General features: G+C 34.1%; 2 protein-coding genes across 5 annotated transcripts; one reads left to right on the top strand and one right to left on the bottom strand.

The window, feature by feature from the left end:
• The first annotated feature begins 11,403 nt into the window (after positions 1-11,403).
• Positions 11,404-13,993, top strand: LOC115711314 (SUMO-activating enzyme subunit 1B-1). Of its 4 annotated transcripts, none has more exons than XM_030639652.2 (11): positions 11,404-11,519; positions 11,676-11,771; positions 11,852-11,903; positions 12,026-12,218; positions 12,358-12,437; positions 12,541-12,657; positions 12,786-12,836; positions 13,029-13,095; positions 13,177-13,280; positions 13,378-13,482; positions 13,616-13,993. In XM_030639652.2, exons 2-11 carry the CDS (start codon positions 11,689-11,691, stop codon positions 13,721-13,723), a joined length of 960 nt encoding a protein of 319 aa, XP_030495512.1. In that variant the 5' UTR covers positions 11,404-11,519; positions 11,676-11,688; the 3' UTR covers positions 13,724-13,993. The 4 variants fall into 4 exon arrangements, with proteins under 4 accessions (XP_030495512.1, XP_060967886.1, XP_060967888.1 ...); XM_061111903.1 differs by having other exon boundaries at positions 11,413-11,573; XM_061111905.1 differs by having other exon boundaries at positions 11,416-11,519; positions 11,673-11,771.
• A 2,209-nt stretch (positions 13,994-16,202) lies between these two features.
• LOC115709869 (probable WRKY transcription factor 75) lies at positions 16,203-17,341 on the bottom strand. Its single transcript, XM_030638108.2, has 2 exons — positions 16,607-17,341; positions 16,203-16,507 (listed from the first exon to the last, which is right to left on the bottom strand). The coding sequence occupies exons 1-2, from the start codon at positions 17,002-17,004 to the stop codon at positions 16,348-16,350; spliced, it is 558 nt and encodes a 185-aa protein (XP_030493968.2). The 5' UTR covers positions 17,005-17,341; the 3' UTR covers positions 16,203-16,347.
• Positions 17,342-17,706: the final 365 nt, after the last annotated feature.

Here is a 17,706-nt window from a genome sequence, read left to right as displayed (position 1 = left end):
CATTTGGTTTGATTTCAAAAAAATTACAAATGTCTTTAAAATATAATATAGATAAAATTTTATTATAATTTAATAAGCTAAACCTTATTTTGGGGGAGTGGATTGTAATAGTTATTGACGGCTTGACTTAACCTTGTTGTTGTGTAAAGTATTTAAAATTAAAAAAACCCTAAAAAAAATGAATAATCACCTCATTAAGTCCCATTATTGGTTCTTAAGTTTCAAATTCTGTTTGCCAAAATTTTCAAAAAACGTTTCCATAATTAGGAAAACAATTATAAAAACAAATCAAATGATGTACAGTAGCAAACCGACATTTTATTTTCTATGAAGAATATTTTGAAAATAATGTTTAAAACATTAAAACATTTTGTTCTTTTTAGTTTCTTTAACGTTAGTATAATAAATAGTGTGTACGGTCATTTCACTCTCTCTTTAAATTATTATATTATTTTTATTATTATTATTTTTTATAATTAATTACACTAAATACTTTTTTTAATACAAGACTTACTTAATTACTAAAATACAATTATAAAATCAAAATAGTATTTAATATTTTATTATTATTTATATAAAATCATTATGAAACAATTTGGTAAATTTACAAAGACTACACTAGATGTTGTAAAGAATGATAATGGTGCATAGCACAATTTGAGAAAGAGAGAAGAATGAAACAAAACATTATCTTGATCATTCACAGGAGATTCTGTAATAATAAGAGCATCAAAAATTGACAGAACTTTACCAACATATTCAAAGATAGTGAGACTTGAACATTTGAGAATTGTCCATTCAACTATAGTCGACGAGCCTTTGTCTATGAAGAGTATTTATGCTCAAGAGCACACCACACAGCAGAGGAGGTATTGTAATTAGCCACAGGGGTAATAACACTCTCTGACATGGAAGATTGGAGCCAAAAAAAGAGAAGTTGATCTTTTCTTCGCCATTGCTAATACTCTGGGTTGAGAGCACCTGTAACCAAGAGCTCTAGAGGAGGGATACCAGTAAAAAGGATCTCATCTAGGTCGTGTCTAATGACTGTAGGCACCACCTGAGACTTCCAAGAAAGAAAGTTTTGGCGGTCTAATTTGAGAGTGAGAGACAATGTAAGAGAGTACGAGAAAGGATTCCATGGTGTTTGAGAAGCAGCGATCGTAGCAACAGGAGTGAACATCAGTCGATTTGATCGGGTTACAAAATATTTTTTCTAACCCAATGTAATTGTTGAGTTGTAAGGATCTAATTATAACCCACCTAATTAAGAAAAAAAGTTTAACTCGTTCAATAATTTTATCAGTTTATTCGAATTAACTCGTCCAAACTATTATAACTTTTTTTATTATCATTATTGCCAGTAATATTTGTTAAAACTAGAAGAATAGAATGAACTTCTGTATATGGATTATGAGAGAGTTTTACATATATATATAGCCAATACAATAAACTCAATTGAGCTCTTGAGCTATAAATATCTAACACTAGCCAACTCTAACTGAAAGCAACTAACTGTACAATTAACAAGATGACAGCTCAACTAACTGTCTAACTAACTCTCAACTAGCATATTAACTAACTCTCTCAACAGCCCCCTCAAAACTCAGATTGGAAGAACTTTTAATCTTGTTTTTGTTTCTTAATAGTGAAAATTTAGAACTTAAGATGGCTTTGATTAGACAATTCGCAACTTGATCAATGGTCAGGACATGTCAAACTTCAAGCTCTTTGTTCATAAGTTTTTCCCTTATAAAATAGAGATCCAACTCTATACGTTTGGTCCTGGCATAACATGGTCGGCCATGAGTAATACTGTACTCAAGTAATCACACCACAAAACTGATTTGTTGAATAGAGTTACTTGAAGCTCAGTTAACAGTGATTTGATCCAAGTAACCTCAGTAGTGAGAGATGCTAAGCTCCTGAACTCTGCTTCAATAGATGATCTTAACATGGTCTGTTATTTCTTAGATTACCAGGCAACCAAATTAGAACCAAAATAGATTGAGAACCCACTGGTAAACCTCCTCAATCTGGATCACATAACCCCACAAGGTCAAGAAAGGTAAGTTTAATGAGGTGCATACCATAATTTATTGTACCAGACAGATATTTAAGTATTCTTTTCACTACAGACCAATGTGATTGAAGAGGGCTATGCATAATTAACATACTTTATTTACACTATATGAAAATCTCAAGTTTGGTGATAATTAGATATTGTTAACTTCTAACTATTGACCTATAATACTCAGGGTTCTCTATTGGATCACTCCCTTGTGCTGAAAGCCTGAGGCCTGATGTCATTAGAGTGTTATTAGGCTTGGTAAATTACATTTTTTTCCTGAGCTGAAAGATCCTTGAGATACTTGGTTTAAGATAGATACATCACTTGTGATTTATGCATCACTTCAATGCCCAAAAAATACTTAATTTCCCCCAAATGCTTGAGGGCAAAGATGTTATGCAATTCTAGAACCAGAGAAGAGATGTTAGAAAGGTGACTTCGTGTGATAATAATATCATCAACATAGATTAAAATGAGCATGTGATAACCATTGGAGCTTCTAGTGAAGAGAGAATGATCTTCCCTGGAAGAAACAAACCCAAAAGAGACTAGGACAGAAGCCAATTTATCAAACCAGGCCCTAAGGACTTGCTTTAAGGTATACAATGCTTTGTGTAGTTTGCATACAACTTAAGGATGATTGAGATCCTTAAAACCAGGAGGTTGCTGCATGTAAATATCTTCTTCATAAACCATACTACTAATGCATGTAATTAAAACATTAAAATAATGCTCAAATCCTGGCCTTGCATAAAGCTTTGTTGTGGCCCGAGCTGCCACAATTTGAACAACGACAATGTTCCACAACTTTTTTACTGTTAGATGGATATCGGTTAGTCCGTATTCTTCCTGCATTACTCTTTTTTGGATGACCTACAAGTTTCTTCTCCACTGGTACCTTGACTCTCATGTTCTGGATGTATTCCGAAGTACCCAATCATTCTCCTCACCGACAAGATTAATTGTTGCATCGCAAGTATTCTTCCACGTCGATTTTATGTAATAGGAGAGGTAAGAGCGTACACGCTAACATTCTGATTAATCGACACGACACATGCATGGGCATAAGGAATTTTTAACAATTGGAACATTCCGCATGTGCATGTTTTCTCAACTAAGTTTACATCACCACCTCGCTTACCCTCATGACCTCTACCAACATTAAACAAATGTGCACCATTACGTTGGACACTTCTGAACCTACCATCCTTGTGTTGTGCTACCAAATCTTCCTCAAAATTAGTAATCGAAGGGGTAGCGCACTTGCCTTTTCAAGACGTTCAGCAAACCAACTTTACAGTGTGAACCTTATGAACTCAACGATAGTAGTTATTGGATATTTCCAAAATTCAGTTGTCACGTTGTTGAGGCTTTCAACAACATTGTTAATCATTATGTTGTACCTATCTCCTGGACAATAAGGACGAGTAACCCTTTTCCAATCCTATACCCTCAATATAAGCAGTGTGACAGTCAGTAGTCCCGTGATCCGTAAGGGGAAACACCGGGTAAGCTGTGCAATCCCACATCGCCTGGGAAGGTCAAGTGGGATGATTCTGAGACTGTGTAGGTATGGGACTACACAGTTGAATAGAGCTTAAATGGATTGATTGGTACTACCTATGTCAACAAGGTGCATCTTGTTTTTCGGTAGCCCATCTCGAAAGAACTCCACAGTTAAGCGTGCTTGGCCTGGAGCAATTTCAAGGATGGGTGACCTCCTGGGAAGTTTTCCCAGGATGCGTGTGAGTGAGGACAAAACACGCTGAAAACACTCGTGTTGGTCTGTAGGGTCAGTCATCAATCCAGGAAGTAGCCAGAGTGGCGTACCCGTGTATAAGAGCCATTATTCCGTGGGTGCAAGGACCCAATGGAGGCTTGAAGTGGGGACGTTACAAATGGTATCAGAGCCTTGACCCAGCCGGAAGTGTGGTCGACGAGGACGTCGAACCCCGTAAGGGGGGGTGATTGTGACAGTCAGTAGTCCCGTGATCCGTAAGGGGAAACACCGGGTAAGCTGTGCAATCCCACACCGCCTGGGAAGGTCAAGTGGGATGATTCTGAGACTGTGTAGGTATGGGACTACACAGTTGAATAGAGCTTAAATGGATTGATTGGTACTACCTATGTCAACAAGGTGCATCTTGTTTTTCGGTAGCCCATCTCGAAAGAACTCCACAGTTAAGTGTGCTTGGCCTGGAGCAATTTCAAGGATGGGTGACCTCATGGGAAGTTTTCCCAGGATGCGTGTGAGTGAGGACAAAACACGCTGAAAACACTCGTGTTGGTCTGTAGGGTCAGTCATCAATCCAGGAAGCAGCCAGAGTGGCGTACCCGTGTATAAGAGCCATTATTCTGTGGGTGCAAGGACCCAATGGAGGCTTGAAGTGGGGACGTTACAAGCAGTGCTGGTAGGATCCATTCGTTGAAGCACCTATCATATTCTCTCTTCGACCATGCGTAAGCGGCCAACGATATTTGCGTGTTACATACATCAGTCTTGAACTTGTGGGTGACATTCATAGAAATATGTTTATAGCATGCACAATGACATGCTTTGGGGAAAACAACCTCGATAGCATGTTCAATGCTTTGATGCTTATCCGATATAAACACTAAGTTTTGAACCTCCCCAATCGTTTCCCTTAACTTCTACAAGAAATACTTTCAAGAGTCATGATTCTCACTATCAACAATTACAAAGGCAATTAGAGATAATTAGTTGTTTGCATCGTACGCTATAACAACTAACATTGTGCCCCCATACCTTGTTTTCAAAAACGTGTTGTCGATACTAATCACAGAACGACAAAACTTAAATCCCCTCCTATAAGCGTCTAGTGACCAGAAACAATACTTGAACCTATTGTCCTCTATGACCATGTCTGTAATAATACTCAAATTCTTCTGTTCCAATATGTATAAGTAACTACGTAACTGACGATAAGCTTTTGCTGGCCTACCCCTCACATACATAAGTTCCTTCTCCCTGCACCTCCAAGCCTTCTCATAACTCATCTTGATGCCATAATCCTTAAACTTATATCTCTGTATGTCTTTTATCTTATACTTAGTTCCACCTAATTTGAACTTGTTCTTAATAAGGTGGCCAGCAACCTATGGTGCTGCTTGACGATTATCAGCATGTCTAGAATACAGGTTACATGTGTGTTCGTTGTGGAACACAGTGACCTCAAACATGTCAAAACATGCCTTCTTCCTCCCCCTCACTCTCCATTTGCAATTTGAATCCTTGCAAGTTGCGTACAATACATCGGTGTCAGACTTCCTCACCATGAACTCAAAATTCATTTTCAATGCAAACCTTCCCATTACATTTTTCAATTCACTTTTATTTTGTGTACAACTTGCCAACGTATATTTCTCCTGAAAGTGTACCATTAAGAGAAGTTGTATAAATATTATTTTCCTTTATGTCTTCTCTTGTCCACATAATAGGTTTGAAGTTTGTACAAACTTCAAAATTGGATGGTACAGTACTACGAGTAGGACCTGACCGACTGCTACTAGTGCCTGGTGTTTGGTGATTTTCACTACACGTAGTTTTTTTTTCTTGCTCTATCCTCTGGTTCCTTGGCAGTAGTGGAGGTAGTTCTAACCTCAAAGTAGGTACCTCTACAACTTCATCAACTTCCAACTCCACATCAACATTCTCGTTCAAATCTACCACAGATCATTGTTATTAAAGGGAGTATCAAACCCATCAAACTGGTTACATGCATTGTCAACCCTGTCCTCATCTATATTAGTAGGGGCCTGCTCATTCAAACCTACCACTGGATCTGTTTATGAGACAAAACTCCCAACAACACTTAGACCCGAAAAATTGCATGCCTCTTAACCTTAGTCGCAAACAGTGGTAGAAAGTTCTCCACACTCATTTTGCATTCATTCTTAAGAACAATCTTACTTGATTATCTTTCACTAAAACCTTTGGCGGTATCATATATATTTTCATGTACATGTAACACACCTCCACTTTCAATTTATACACAAGATGATCTATATCCAACTCTTCATAAATTTTTTTTTTTTGCATCTTCTGTAAAGTAGTGTTAACCTCAAACATTAACATCTTTCTTTTGCATTATTAAATATCCAGTTGAAACCTTAGGTTTCAACTGCCCAAGACCCATCATAAAGTACAACCAGAAATACAATTAAATCTGTAAAAAAAAAGGAAAAACCTTATTTAACAAAAATATGTTGAGAAATATCACAAGTGACATCATAAAATATCGATAAGGTTGTCGCTACATATCGCAACATGTCGATAAGTATCATCACCAATATATAACTTGAACAATATTGACAAATATCGCGAATGATGTCGATAGACATCATGACCGTCGTAGTTAGAAAACAAAAATTGAATACGTCATAAATATAGTCGCAACTTGTCGCCAAAAAATACTAACAGGTTATCCCACACATTCAGTATGCTCTAATGTCGTTATATATTGTAAAACATGTCGCTAAATATCGTTAAATATCATCCTTAACATTTAGTATGCTCTAATGTCACTAAATATCATGAAAAGTATTGCAAAATATCGCTAAAATACGAGAAAAACCAAAAAATACAAAATTCTAGCAGCTCAAGTCTCAGGAATAACACAATTAAAACAAAAGATTGATATATGCAGGTCTATTCATTTCAAACTTTTTTTTAGGGGAAAGAACCGTTAAACTTAAACTACAGGAAGGCCAAATCAGCAAAAATTGCTGAAACGGCAACTGGAGGGTAACCTCCATCCCAAAAATAAAAAGCCTTAACTACTAAGGCTTACTTTGCTAAGCAATGAGCTACTCTAATACAAGTTCTAGGAACAAAGAAGACTCCCCTACACTTAGTTGTGATCATCGCTTTACGAATATCATTAATCAGAAATTCTAAATCACCTCCAAAAGACGAGATCAAGTTAACTTTGTTGACATCGTTAAGGTAATCCAAGCAGAGAGTGAAATGGTTCATGTTCAATCTTCTAGCCCAAAGAAAGCCATCCTTGATTGCTCTGAGCTCTGCTATCATCAGGGACACCGAATGAGACATGAAAGAGGTGAAGGAGTGAACCACTTTACCCGTGTGGTCCCTTATAATTCCAACTGAACTGCTACATTTTCCTTGTTCATCCACGGCAGCATCAACGTTGATCACTAGGTTGCCATCTTTGGGTGGTTTCCATCGACAAACATCAGGTTTTATGTTATCCTCCTCGGTCATTTGCTGGCCGTTTGATGCTTGGAACTCTTCCAAAATATTTGTTGCTATTTCAATAATATCCCACTCTTAGGGGAGAAGTTGTTATAGAGCATAATATTCCTACTGTTGACCGAGGTTTTCGGCAACCGATAAAATAATATAAGATTAGAGAACTGTAAGAAATTAAGAGAAGGATTTTTACGTGGTTGGGGCGTTAATGAGCCTTAGTCCACGAGTCTGTGTATTTATGAATGTATTAAATACAGAGAATATTTTTGGTGAGTATTTACTCTTCTTCCACTTATGCAACCCAAAATTCTCGACCCCCTTTAATGAGTTGTGAGGGGGTATTTATAGTGTTTTTGGTGGGGTGATCCCCAGGATTATTGTACATGTGTCTCTGTAAATATCCATAAAGATGGGTATTCCCAATGAATATACCATGAGTAATGCATGGTCAAATCCCTAGGTGTTATAGGGCTTTTATGTGGAATGTCCTTATTGTCTTTTGACTGACGTGACTCTTCACAGTGTAGCCGTCAATAGACTTAAATGATCATTACTTTGCAGGTGTAGATTAGAGGTTGTGCCGTCAGACTTTATTGCGTGTAGCAGTCCCAACACGTTCCCTCCCATGCGGCATTAAATGCGAAATGACTGCTCAGGGGAAGCCTGACACCTCACGGAGATGCTTCAATGTTACTTAGGCTTCTGGGAGCATAGGGGGCTCCGTATGCTTTCTCCGGGAGGCCTGTCCCGGATGCTGCCTTATTTCATAAAGACTTAGCAAATAATTCAAGTATTAAGGTGTTTTGATCCACGTGTCCCTGTCCGGTTGGTCCACGTATATTGGAGAAAATCAGGGGCAACACCTACTATATAACAAATGCCAAGAGATCATCACGAATAATTCAAAATTAGCAGTGGTCAGATTTTCCTTAAAGTTGCAAAGGAAAATAGGAATGTCTGGGTTGGACCATTTGTTAATTATTAAATATATTACATAATACAACTAAAAATAACTCAATCTAACAATAATTATTAAATAAATTATATACCCATTATTTTTTCAAGAATTATGTTGGTAGGGAGTTTGGGTTGCTCTATACACTTGGTTATTAATGGTGCTCCGACAAATGAAGAATCCGACAAAAGTGTGTGTACGAGTTTGAAGAGATAAAAAGAGAGTGAAGAGAATGAGAGGGAAAGAGATGAGTTTTAATTTTGTTATTTAAAAAGTAAAATTAATGATAAAAAAATAAAATAACATATTTTATTTAATAATTTTTTATAAAAAATATATATAATTAGAACATATATTTATTTTAACACTATGTTTGGTAGGAGGGAGAAATGGGTGGATGGAGAGGGGTGGAGGGAGAGTGATGGAAGGATAGACTAAATCACTTGTTTGACAAGAGGGAGAGAAGGAGGGAGAGGAGAGATGGAGTAGGGGTGGCAATTAGTGTTCGCGGGTCGTGTTCGTGTCGTGTCGAGACCCATATATAACAGGTACATGCTCGACCCGAACACGACCCGTTTATAAACGGGTTGACACGACACGACCCGTGTAACCCGTTTATAAGTATAATTTGTTTAAACATGTCAATCAATAAGACGTTTATGAAGTATTCAACACGTTTGTAACCCATTTATAACACGTTAAAGTACTAAAATAACTTTAAATAGGTCATTAATGGGTCAATTTCGTGTTAGACGTGTCAACCCGAACACGACCCGTTTATTAAACGGGTTAGACGAGTCAACCCGAACACGACCCGAACCCATTTAAAGCAAACCCAAACCCGCTAACTCTCGTGCGAGTTTCGAGTCGTGTCATCATGTCTGATCCATTTTGCCGACCCTAAGATGGAGGGAGGCATTCTCCCTTTAAACCTTCAAAATTTAATCCCTCCAAATTTGAAAGGATTGTAGGAAAAGACAAAAATACATTTTCCAAAATACAACAACTATCCTTAAAAAAATAATAAAATTATATTTTTAAAATGACAATTTTGTAATTTTAATAATCAATTTTTTTCTCCATCATTCCCACCTCACACTCTCACTTAATACCAAACAATACAAGGAAGATTAACAATCCTCTCTATCCCTCTTACTCTCCATCCTCTTTAACCTCTCCATCCATCCTACTCTCCCTCCCTCCCTCCCACCAAACATAGCCTAAGCATGCATTGTCAAATTTTTCATTTTCTTCCATTTTTTTTTATTAACTTATTTTCTTCATAGTTATGATTCATGAATAATACAGTCTACCAAGGGTATTTCAGTAATAATGAAGTAAAGTTAGTTTGTTGCTTGGGTGAGAGACATTAAAATCTGAAACTAACCAAAAGTCGGTCTTCATTAATAATTATTTATTTATTTATAACAAGGGACTTTTAATCTTTTGCCACCTGTCAATTTCTTAACCATTCAACTCTGTAACGTAGTAGATGTCGGCGATAGGTTGTTCTTCCCTAATTCCCTTTACCCATTCCACTATAACAAATTTTTTTTAAACACTTAATAATTCAACAATAAATTCTTTATCAAAAAAAGAAAAAAAAAATCAACAATAAATCATCTCTGTATTATATACTTTTTCTCGATTACCAACAAAAAAAAAAAAAAATAGGAACCGTCAATCTTTAGATGATATTATAAAATGACTCTTAGAATTTGTCAATAATAATAATAATAATGTTATGTTAATAATAAGTGAAATTAAATTGAATCTTCAAATTCCAAGTTTGGCTATTCCAATTCATGGAGAAACTCATTAATTCAATGCATACATATATATTTATATAAGCCCAAGGTGAAGAATATATCTATTTAAATTGTGAATAGGGACAATTGAGACTGCCAAAATCATAGATCAAGTTCCAAGATTTTCTTATAAAAATTTCATGCTTCAATTTCAATTAGGTTTACTCAACAATGCTAAGGAATCCAAAGCAAGAGAATCAAAAAGTCAGAGATAATTCAGGTCTATATTTTTAGTTTCTAATTTCTACAGTAATTGTCATTTCATGTAATTTTTTGTTGTAATTATTCATTTATTTTTCTTTTTTGATTTGGTGACTTGTAAAAGTTATTGCAGGAGAAGGGCTTAAAGCATTACTATACATTGAGAAAGATGATCTAAAACATATAATTTCAAGGAATGAGTTACTCTTGAATCCAAAGTTTTCAAAGCAAGTAAAGTTATTAAATAGTAACTTGTAATTTTTATTAGTTACTTCTTTTTTGTTTTGATCCTAAATATATCTTTGATTAAGCACAATGATTATGAATAATATTTTTTTTTTATAAAGATGAATTTCTTAACTTTTACTCACAATGGGAGTTATTTATCTTTCTTAGTCAACTTCTAAGTCAATACAATGTGCTTGTATGGTAATAGAGAAACTAATTGCCCCAAATAATAATGTAGATGTAGTAATTTATAATTGGCGGCCCCACTTTCTCAAACTAGGATAACTTATCGTTTAATCGAAGGACATACTGTGTCAAATCATGAGATGCAAAAATTTGCTCTTAAAAATTAGACAATAAAACTGTAATATCCTTTCACCCCTAACTCATTAAAAAACACACTTTTATTGTTTATTATCAAATGAGTTCAATAAAAATGTAAATATATGAAATTTAATTAATACACAACTTAATATTAAATTAAAATGAAAAATTTCATCTATATATTGAAACATATTTTAAAATATTATTTTACAAAACCAAACTTATCTTTGATATATGCGAAGCAGATAAAATATCGCTCTCACTATCAAATTATTCTTAAGATAAATAAAAAACGAAGTACCATATAGGATATATACTAAACAAGCCACAATAAACACAAAAAAATGAATGAACAAGAAGACAAAAATTTTCTACATTCATTCTTTTTTCTGTTTAATGTAAAGATTTTTTTCTAGTGAAAAAGTGGTAAAAGGAAAAGGTAAAATTAATTTAACAAAAAAATTTAAAAATCAACCAGTGGGGTAAAAAAATTAAAAATATTAAAGTAGGGATAAAATATAAAATTAAAATAATTTCTCTAAGTCCCTGGACTTTATTTAAATTATGAAAAGGTCCAATATTTATTCGTTGAACCCACAACTTTGTGAATTTACAATTCATTACCACTTTTTCTTCAGCTGCTTCTTCTTCTGGCCCAGTGAAGAGAGTAAAAACTTCTTGCGTTTTGCCCCAATTTCTGTTAGGGTTTCCTCTTCTCCTATTCTTCCTTCGAGCTTTAATTTCACAGTTTTTGTAGGTTTTTCTTACGCGTATAATCACAGTTGATTTCTATATTATTTTTATTATTTTTTTTTCACTGAGAAGAAGCTAAAAATTGCGACTTATTGGAAGTAGGTTGACGTTGGAAATGGACGGCGAGGAGTTGACGGAGCAAGAGACTGCCCTGTATGATCGCCAAATTAGGGTTTGGGGCGCTGATGCTCAGAGAAGGTGCGTAAACCCTACATTTCACACTTGGGCTTTTGAATTATCTGATATTTGAAATGGGTTTTCGATTTTTTTTTTGTTAGATTGAGTAAAGCTCATATTTTGGTTTCTGGGATTAAAGGAGTTGTTGCTGAGGTAAAAAAAACATATTGATTTCATTTTAAGCTAAATTTCGATTAATTTAATTTTATTGTATAATGGTTTCTTACATTTGAACTTATTTTGGGGTTAATTTTAATTAAATTATATGTAAATAGTTTTGCAAGAATATTGTACTGGCGGGTGTTGGTAGCTTGACCTTGGTGGATGATCGGGTTGTAACTGAAGAGGCTCTTCATGCCAACTTTTTGATTACTCCTGATGATGTGTCTAGTGGAAAAACTTTAGCCGAGCTTTGTTGTGATTCTTTGAAAGATTTTAATCCAATGGTCCGGGTTTCTGCTGAAAAAGGTTCATACCTATAGTGGCCAAGCTTTTTAGTTGAACATTGTTATTGAGTAACTAATTTTGTTTGTTTGTTTGTAAGTACATTTTCTTGTTCAAGTGAATGAAAACTAAGTGAAGTAGATTTTGAATTTTGATCTTACAGGTGACTTGTCGAGCTTCGATGTGGATTTCTATAGTAAGTTCGATGTTGTGGTCGTCTGCTGTAGCTCGCTTTCAACGAAAGTAATATCCTATCCTTCAATTTTTTTTTACAGTGTTTTGGTAATTCTCTTGTCTAAAGGTTATGATACTTTTCTGCCTATATTTTGGTTTTGCCCTTTGGCAGAAATTGATCAATGACAAGTGCCGAAAACTATCAAAACGCGTAGCATTCTATACTGTTGATTGTAAGGATTCCTGTGGAGAAATTTTTGTTGATCTCCAACTTCATAGATATTCAAAGGTGATTGTCACTTTGTAATTATTTAGTATCTGATATATCGTATCAATAACTTAACATGCATCAGATCTGATCATTATGAAGGTACTTTAGATAGCTCTTTGATTTTCTTGATTGATTTTGTTTTACAGAAAAAACTCGAGGAAACTGTTGACTGTGAACTGAAGTATCCTAGTTTTAAGGTATTACTTGGTTTCTAATGGTTTTTCTTTTAAAATTGTTTGTTTCACTCTGCTTCTCATGCCATGATTACCTTCCTTTTTCACCCATCCTTACCAAGCAGCTCTAACTTTTTTGGTTTGTTATATTCAGACATTTATTTCTGAGTTCTGATTGACTATATGCCATTTTGTGTTTGCATCCTTTAATTGCAGGAAGCAATTTCAGTACCTTGGAAAACACTTCCACGGAGAGCGTCAAAGGTTTTCTTTGCCATGAGAGGTGTGCTTTTGTGGTTTTCTTAGTTTTCTGTGGGTTGCATTAATATTGCCTGTCACATTAGACTCTCTCGACACTTTTCAGTATTAGAAAGATTTGAAGAGGCCGAGGGACGAAAGTGTGGAGAAATCTCAATTGGTGATCTTCCTGGTGTGAAGAAGTTGAAAAAGGAGCTGTGTGAGTCACAGGTGTGACACTCTTAATAAACTTTTTTTATGTTTTCTTTTCTTATGTTATTATCTCTTTAATCTTCTTCTTACCCTTGATTTTCGGTATAACATGCAGTCTTTGAATGAATCTCATATCCCTGATTCACTACTAGAAAGATTAGTAGCTAATGGAAGAGAATTTCCTCCAGTCAGCGCCATTGTAGGCGGCATTCTTGGGCAGGTGTGGGATCTTTCGTCTATTTTATTTTCATCTATAAATATATTGACATAGTCACTAGTGCTGAACTACATACATAGGGCATAGTCACTTAATTTTAACTAAGTGCAAGTTTTAAAACTTAAAAACTCCACAGGAAGTTATTAAGGCTATATCAGGCAAAGGAGATCCCATGAAGAACTTCTTCTTCTTCGATGCCATGGATGGAAAGGGGGTAATAGAGGACATATCAAACCCAGCTTAACAGAACCAACTGCCATCATTTTGAGAATTGAGTATTCATTAAAACAATTATGCAGAAGAAACTGACTTCTTATCTATAACTGTTGCTTTAGTATTTATGTCCTTAAGTTAAGCTTATGTTTGTGTTTGTACATCTAACAAAAAACATAGAAAGAAAATACACAACTCGTAGAGGTCAACATCATATGCTTTGTAGACAAATATGGACTATTATTGTCCATTATTGGGTATGCAACTTTCTCTTCTATGAAAGCTAAAAGTTTTCCACATAGTATATATCCTCGTTTATCTTTTCATAAAGATCTCATTTAATTAATGGAAGAGGATGATGCAACACATGATGTCTTGGTTTCCAAAAGCCAATTATAGTTAGAAAGTGGTATCATTATCGTTTGCCATCAAAAATAGAAAAATTTGGAGAAAACCTGTGGACTATGCCTAAAAGCCTTGTCATTTGCTGAGTTGGACTAATGTGTATGTGATTTGATTTTGGTGTGGCTGATGTGGAAATTGAGAATCTAATCATGGTTTTTTTATTAATTATTATTATTTTGATAAGTGTTCAGAAATGGGGTCAACGTTATTACTCTTACTTTTTCATTATGGGAGGTGGGTAGGGGAAGAACAATCACTATGTCTGATAAAGTTGGAGGAGGAAAAATGTTGAAAATCATAGCTACTGCCTACTAGTCTATACTAAATATTTTAATCAAAGAAAGAAAGATTTTCCTCATTCAAATGATTATGATTTTCATTATTGCTATGTGATATGTCTATTTACGTTTAGAAATTTGTTGGAAGCCATTTTTGTAGCTTAAATTTGAGCATTTTAAAATTTATTGATATTGTATCAATTGGAGAAATTTTTAACATTAGTTAGAAAATATTTTTTCCATGATAGCCAATAGCCATGGTCGGTTGATCCTACCAAAGAGATAATTAAAAGAAAGAAAAATAATGTCTCAAAATATAATTTTTCCAAAAAAAAATCCAAAAAATTATTACATATATATATTTTTTAATCCTAAATCTTCACTCTCATCATTTAGTTAAGGCAATTTTTTTATTACATATTTTTTTTTAAAGGTTAGTTTAAATAAAGAAAAAAAAGAGTTGGATTTTATCTTTTAGATAAGCACAAACTAGATAGGCCTCCTTAAAAAAAAATCCCACAACAATTCAACTTTTTCTTCTTTTGAAAAAATTGTAATATGAGAATAACAAACTATACACCAAGTTATCAAAAAAAAAAAAAAAACCACCAAATCAAAGTAAATAAATAATCATATCATCCTTCAAAAAATAAATAAAAAAAGAATCATATCAAAGTCATATACCATAAATCTAATTTTAATGGTGTAGATATTTTCATTCAAAAAAAATTACAAATATCAAAATTTGAATTGGTAGGGATCATAAGAACGTGGGGAGTTAATATTGTCCCATTAAAAGGCAATTTTTTGACTATCTTTTTAAAAATTTAAGAATCCTCAACTAACCAACCCCACCAAATTCTCTATCACCACCACCTTATTCAAAAATCTCAAACAAAAAAGAAAATGTTAAATAAATAATCATATCATCTTTGGTACCCCACCATGCAAAGCTCAAAATTAGTAGAAACCAAAGACAAATTGCACCAGAAATTTTATCAACTTCAACAAGAATGGCTCTTCTACAAACATTGTAGAAGAACTAGTAAGAGATATCATCATAATCATGTTCATGTTGATTCAACAAATAATTCAAAATTTATGATCAAAACTCTCACTCTTATGGAAACCTCTCCCAAAAATCTCATGTCTTCACTTCAGAGTGGACCAAATCCATCAGATGTAGCAATGGTGAAGGTGATCAAGAGTAGCTCTGATTCGGCTGTGAGAGACAAGATTAGAGAGCGAAGAGAGGCCATTAAGGGCGGCGCCTTAAAGGGTAGGCGCCGTCTTTTTGAGACGGGGCTCGGTGGTGGTGGTGGTAATGATTTTTGGAACAGTATTGGTAGTAATAATGTTCAAGAAAGTGATCATGAAGAAGAGAGGTCAGTGTTGTCGTTTGATGAAGAAAATGACAATTGCTCTGTTTTTGTTGAGAAAGAAAAGATTAAGGAAGGAGAGAAATTGAACAAGGGTCTTGTTCATGAAGAGAAAAGGGCTAATAATGTCAATAGGAAAAGATCATTAGTGGCCATAATGAGATGCTTTGCTCTTGTATCTGTTATTTTTGCCATTTTCATAATCAGAAGTTCTGGTCAAAATAAGGTGATTCTAGTTCCAACATGACTGGTTATAAATCTTTATCTAATTAGAACTTTTCTTCTGTGATACTCAAGTTTAAATCTTTTTCTTCTTTTTGTGTAAAAACTTTGATGAAGTAATCTTTTCTCATCTCATGTGACATAATTGATCATTTTAATCAAGTTTTTCTCATTATTCCAATGATATATGCAAAGAAAATTTACATTATGTATACTTTGAAATAATAACAATACAAAAGTTTGGCCATTTTTCTCCTTTACATTATGTAAATTTCTAGTTGAAAATGATCTCCAGCTGATTTTGTGGTTAATATACATATATATATCCCTGCAAAAAACATTAGCATATAAAGTACTACTTTGCACCCTCTTCAAATATATATATGGTCAAAGTTTAAACTTTTATAATCATGATCAATAGAATGATTATGCATCCCTTCATATGTTGTGACCACAACACCTTCATCTATGCAAAGCCTTTGAATTTGTTTCTTCACATTGCAACCTTGATAGGTACACTTGTAATAGCTTCTGCTTATAATTAATTACATAAACCATACCAATTATTATTCATATAAAAACCACACTACCATACATACATATTACATATTAACATAACATTAATATTACCTTGGAAATTTACTATTCTTGACTGTTTTCTGGCCATATTTTCTCCAACGATATCCATCATCAAGTACATCAACTTGGCTCCTTGTTTGAAAAGCAAACTTGTGCATTTTCACCTTGGGAGGATGATGACCTTGTTTTGGTGATGATTTCTTCCCATTTTTGATCCCACAAAGACTATTATTATTATTATTATTATAAGATGTTCCACTACTCTGATAATTAGTACCAACCTTGTTGTTGTTGTTGTCACTATTAAACATTTGTAGATCAAATTTAAGCCCTTCTTCTTCATCATCTTCCTTCATGATCACATGACCATTATTATGATCAGTACTAAGTACAATGTGATGATCATCATGATGACCATGAAAATGAGCAAACAACTGAGCACTTCCCATGTCTGATGAGGAAACAAGAGACGTTATATGAGTTAGTAATTTTAAAATTCCATGACTTTATCAATGGTTAATATAGCTAACGAAAAAGAAAAAAAAATATCATTTATTTATGTCACATCACAATCAATAATATATACCCCTTAACTTAATAATATGTATTTGATGAGAATTTACATAGTAATTTACTATGAATGCATTGCATGTATTTAGAAAAGTGGTGAATAATAATAAAAGAGAAATTAAAACGTGGGCGGCCTCTTGTAATGGACAATAAGGTTTGTATACAGTGACAACAGCGACAATTGACGATGATCACGACGCATGATCTCTCTATAGTATATAGATATATAGATGAGATGAGTTATTATTATAGTGATACTGAGCTGATGTTTTCTTGTACCATTTCATAAAACAAAATTAAATCAAAACTAATGACGTGATTAACACGTAAAGAAACACTTCAATTCAATTCAATGGAAGGGGTGGCCATTAGGTGGTGATAGGTACTACATGTGCATCTTTTATATATATATTTATATATATATATATATATATATATATAGGATTTTAAGTCCTCATTTACAAATGAATACAGTGTATTTTATTTTGAGTATTGTTATTGGGTACTAGTTGTTAAAATCAAACACAGATTATGAGTGATGATGATTAGTGTACAATCTTTTGTGTTTCAATGCCCATGAT

This window comes from Cannabis sativa, chromosome 3 (genome assembly GCF_029168945.1).
Source record: "Cannabis sativa cultivar Pink pepper isolate KNU-18-1 chromosome 3, ASM2916894v1, whole genome shotgun sequence".
Lineage (NCBI taxonomy): Eukaryota > Viridiplantae > Streptophyta > Magnoliopsida > Rosales > Cannabaceae > Cannabis > Cannabis sativa.
Note: the sequence above shows the minus strand (reverse complement) of the source record. Positions and strands in the feature narration are given on the sequence as shown.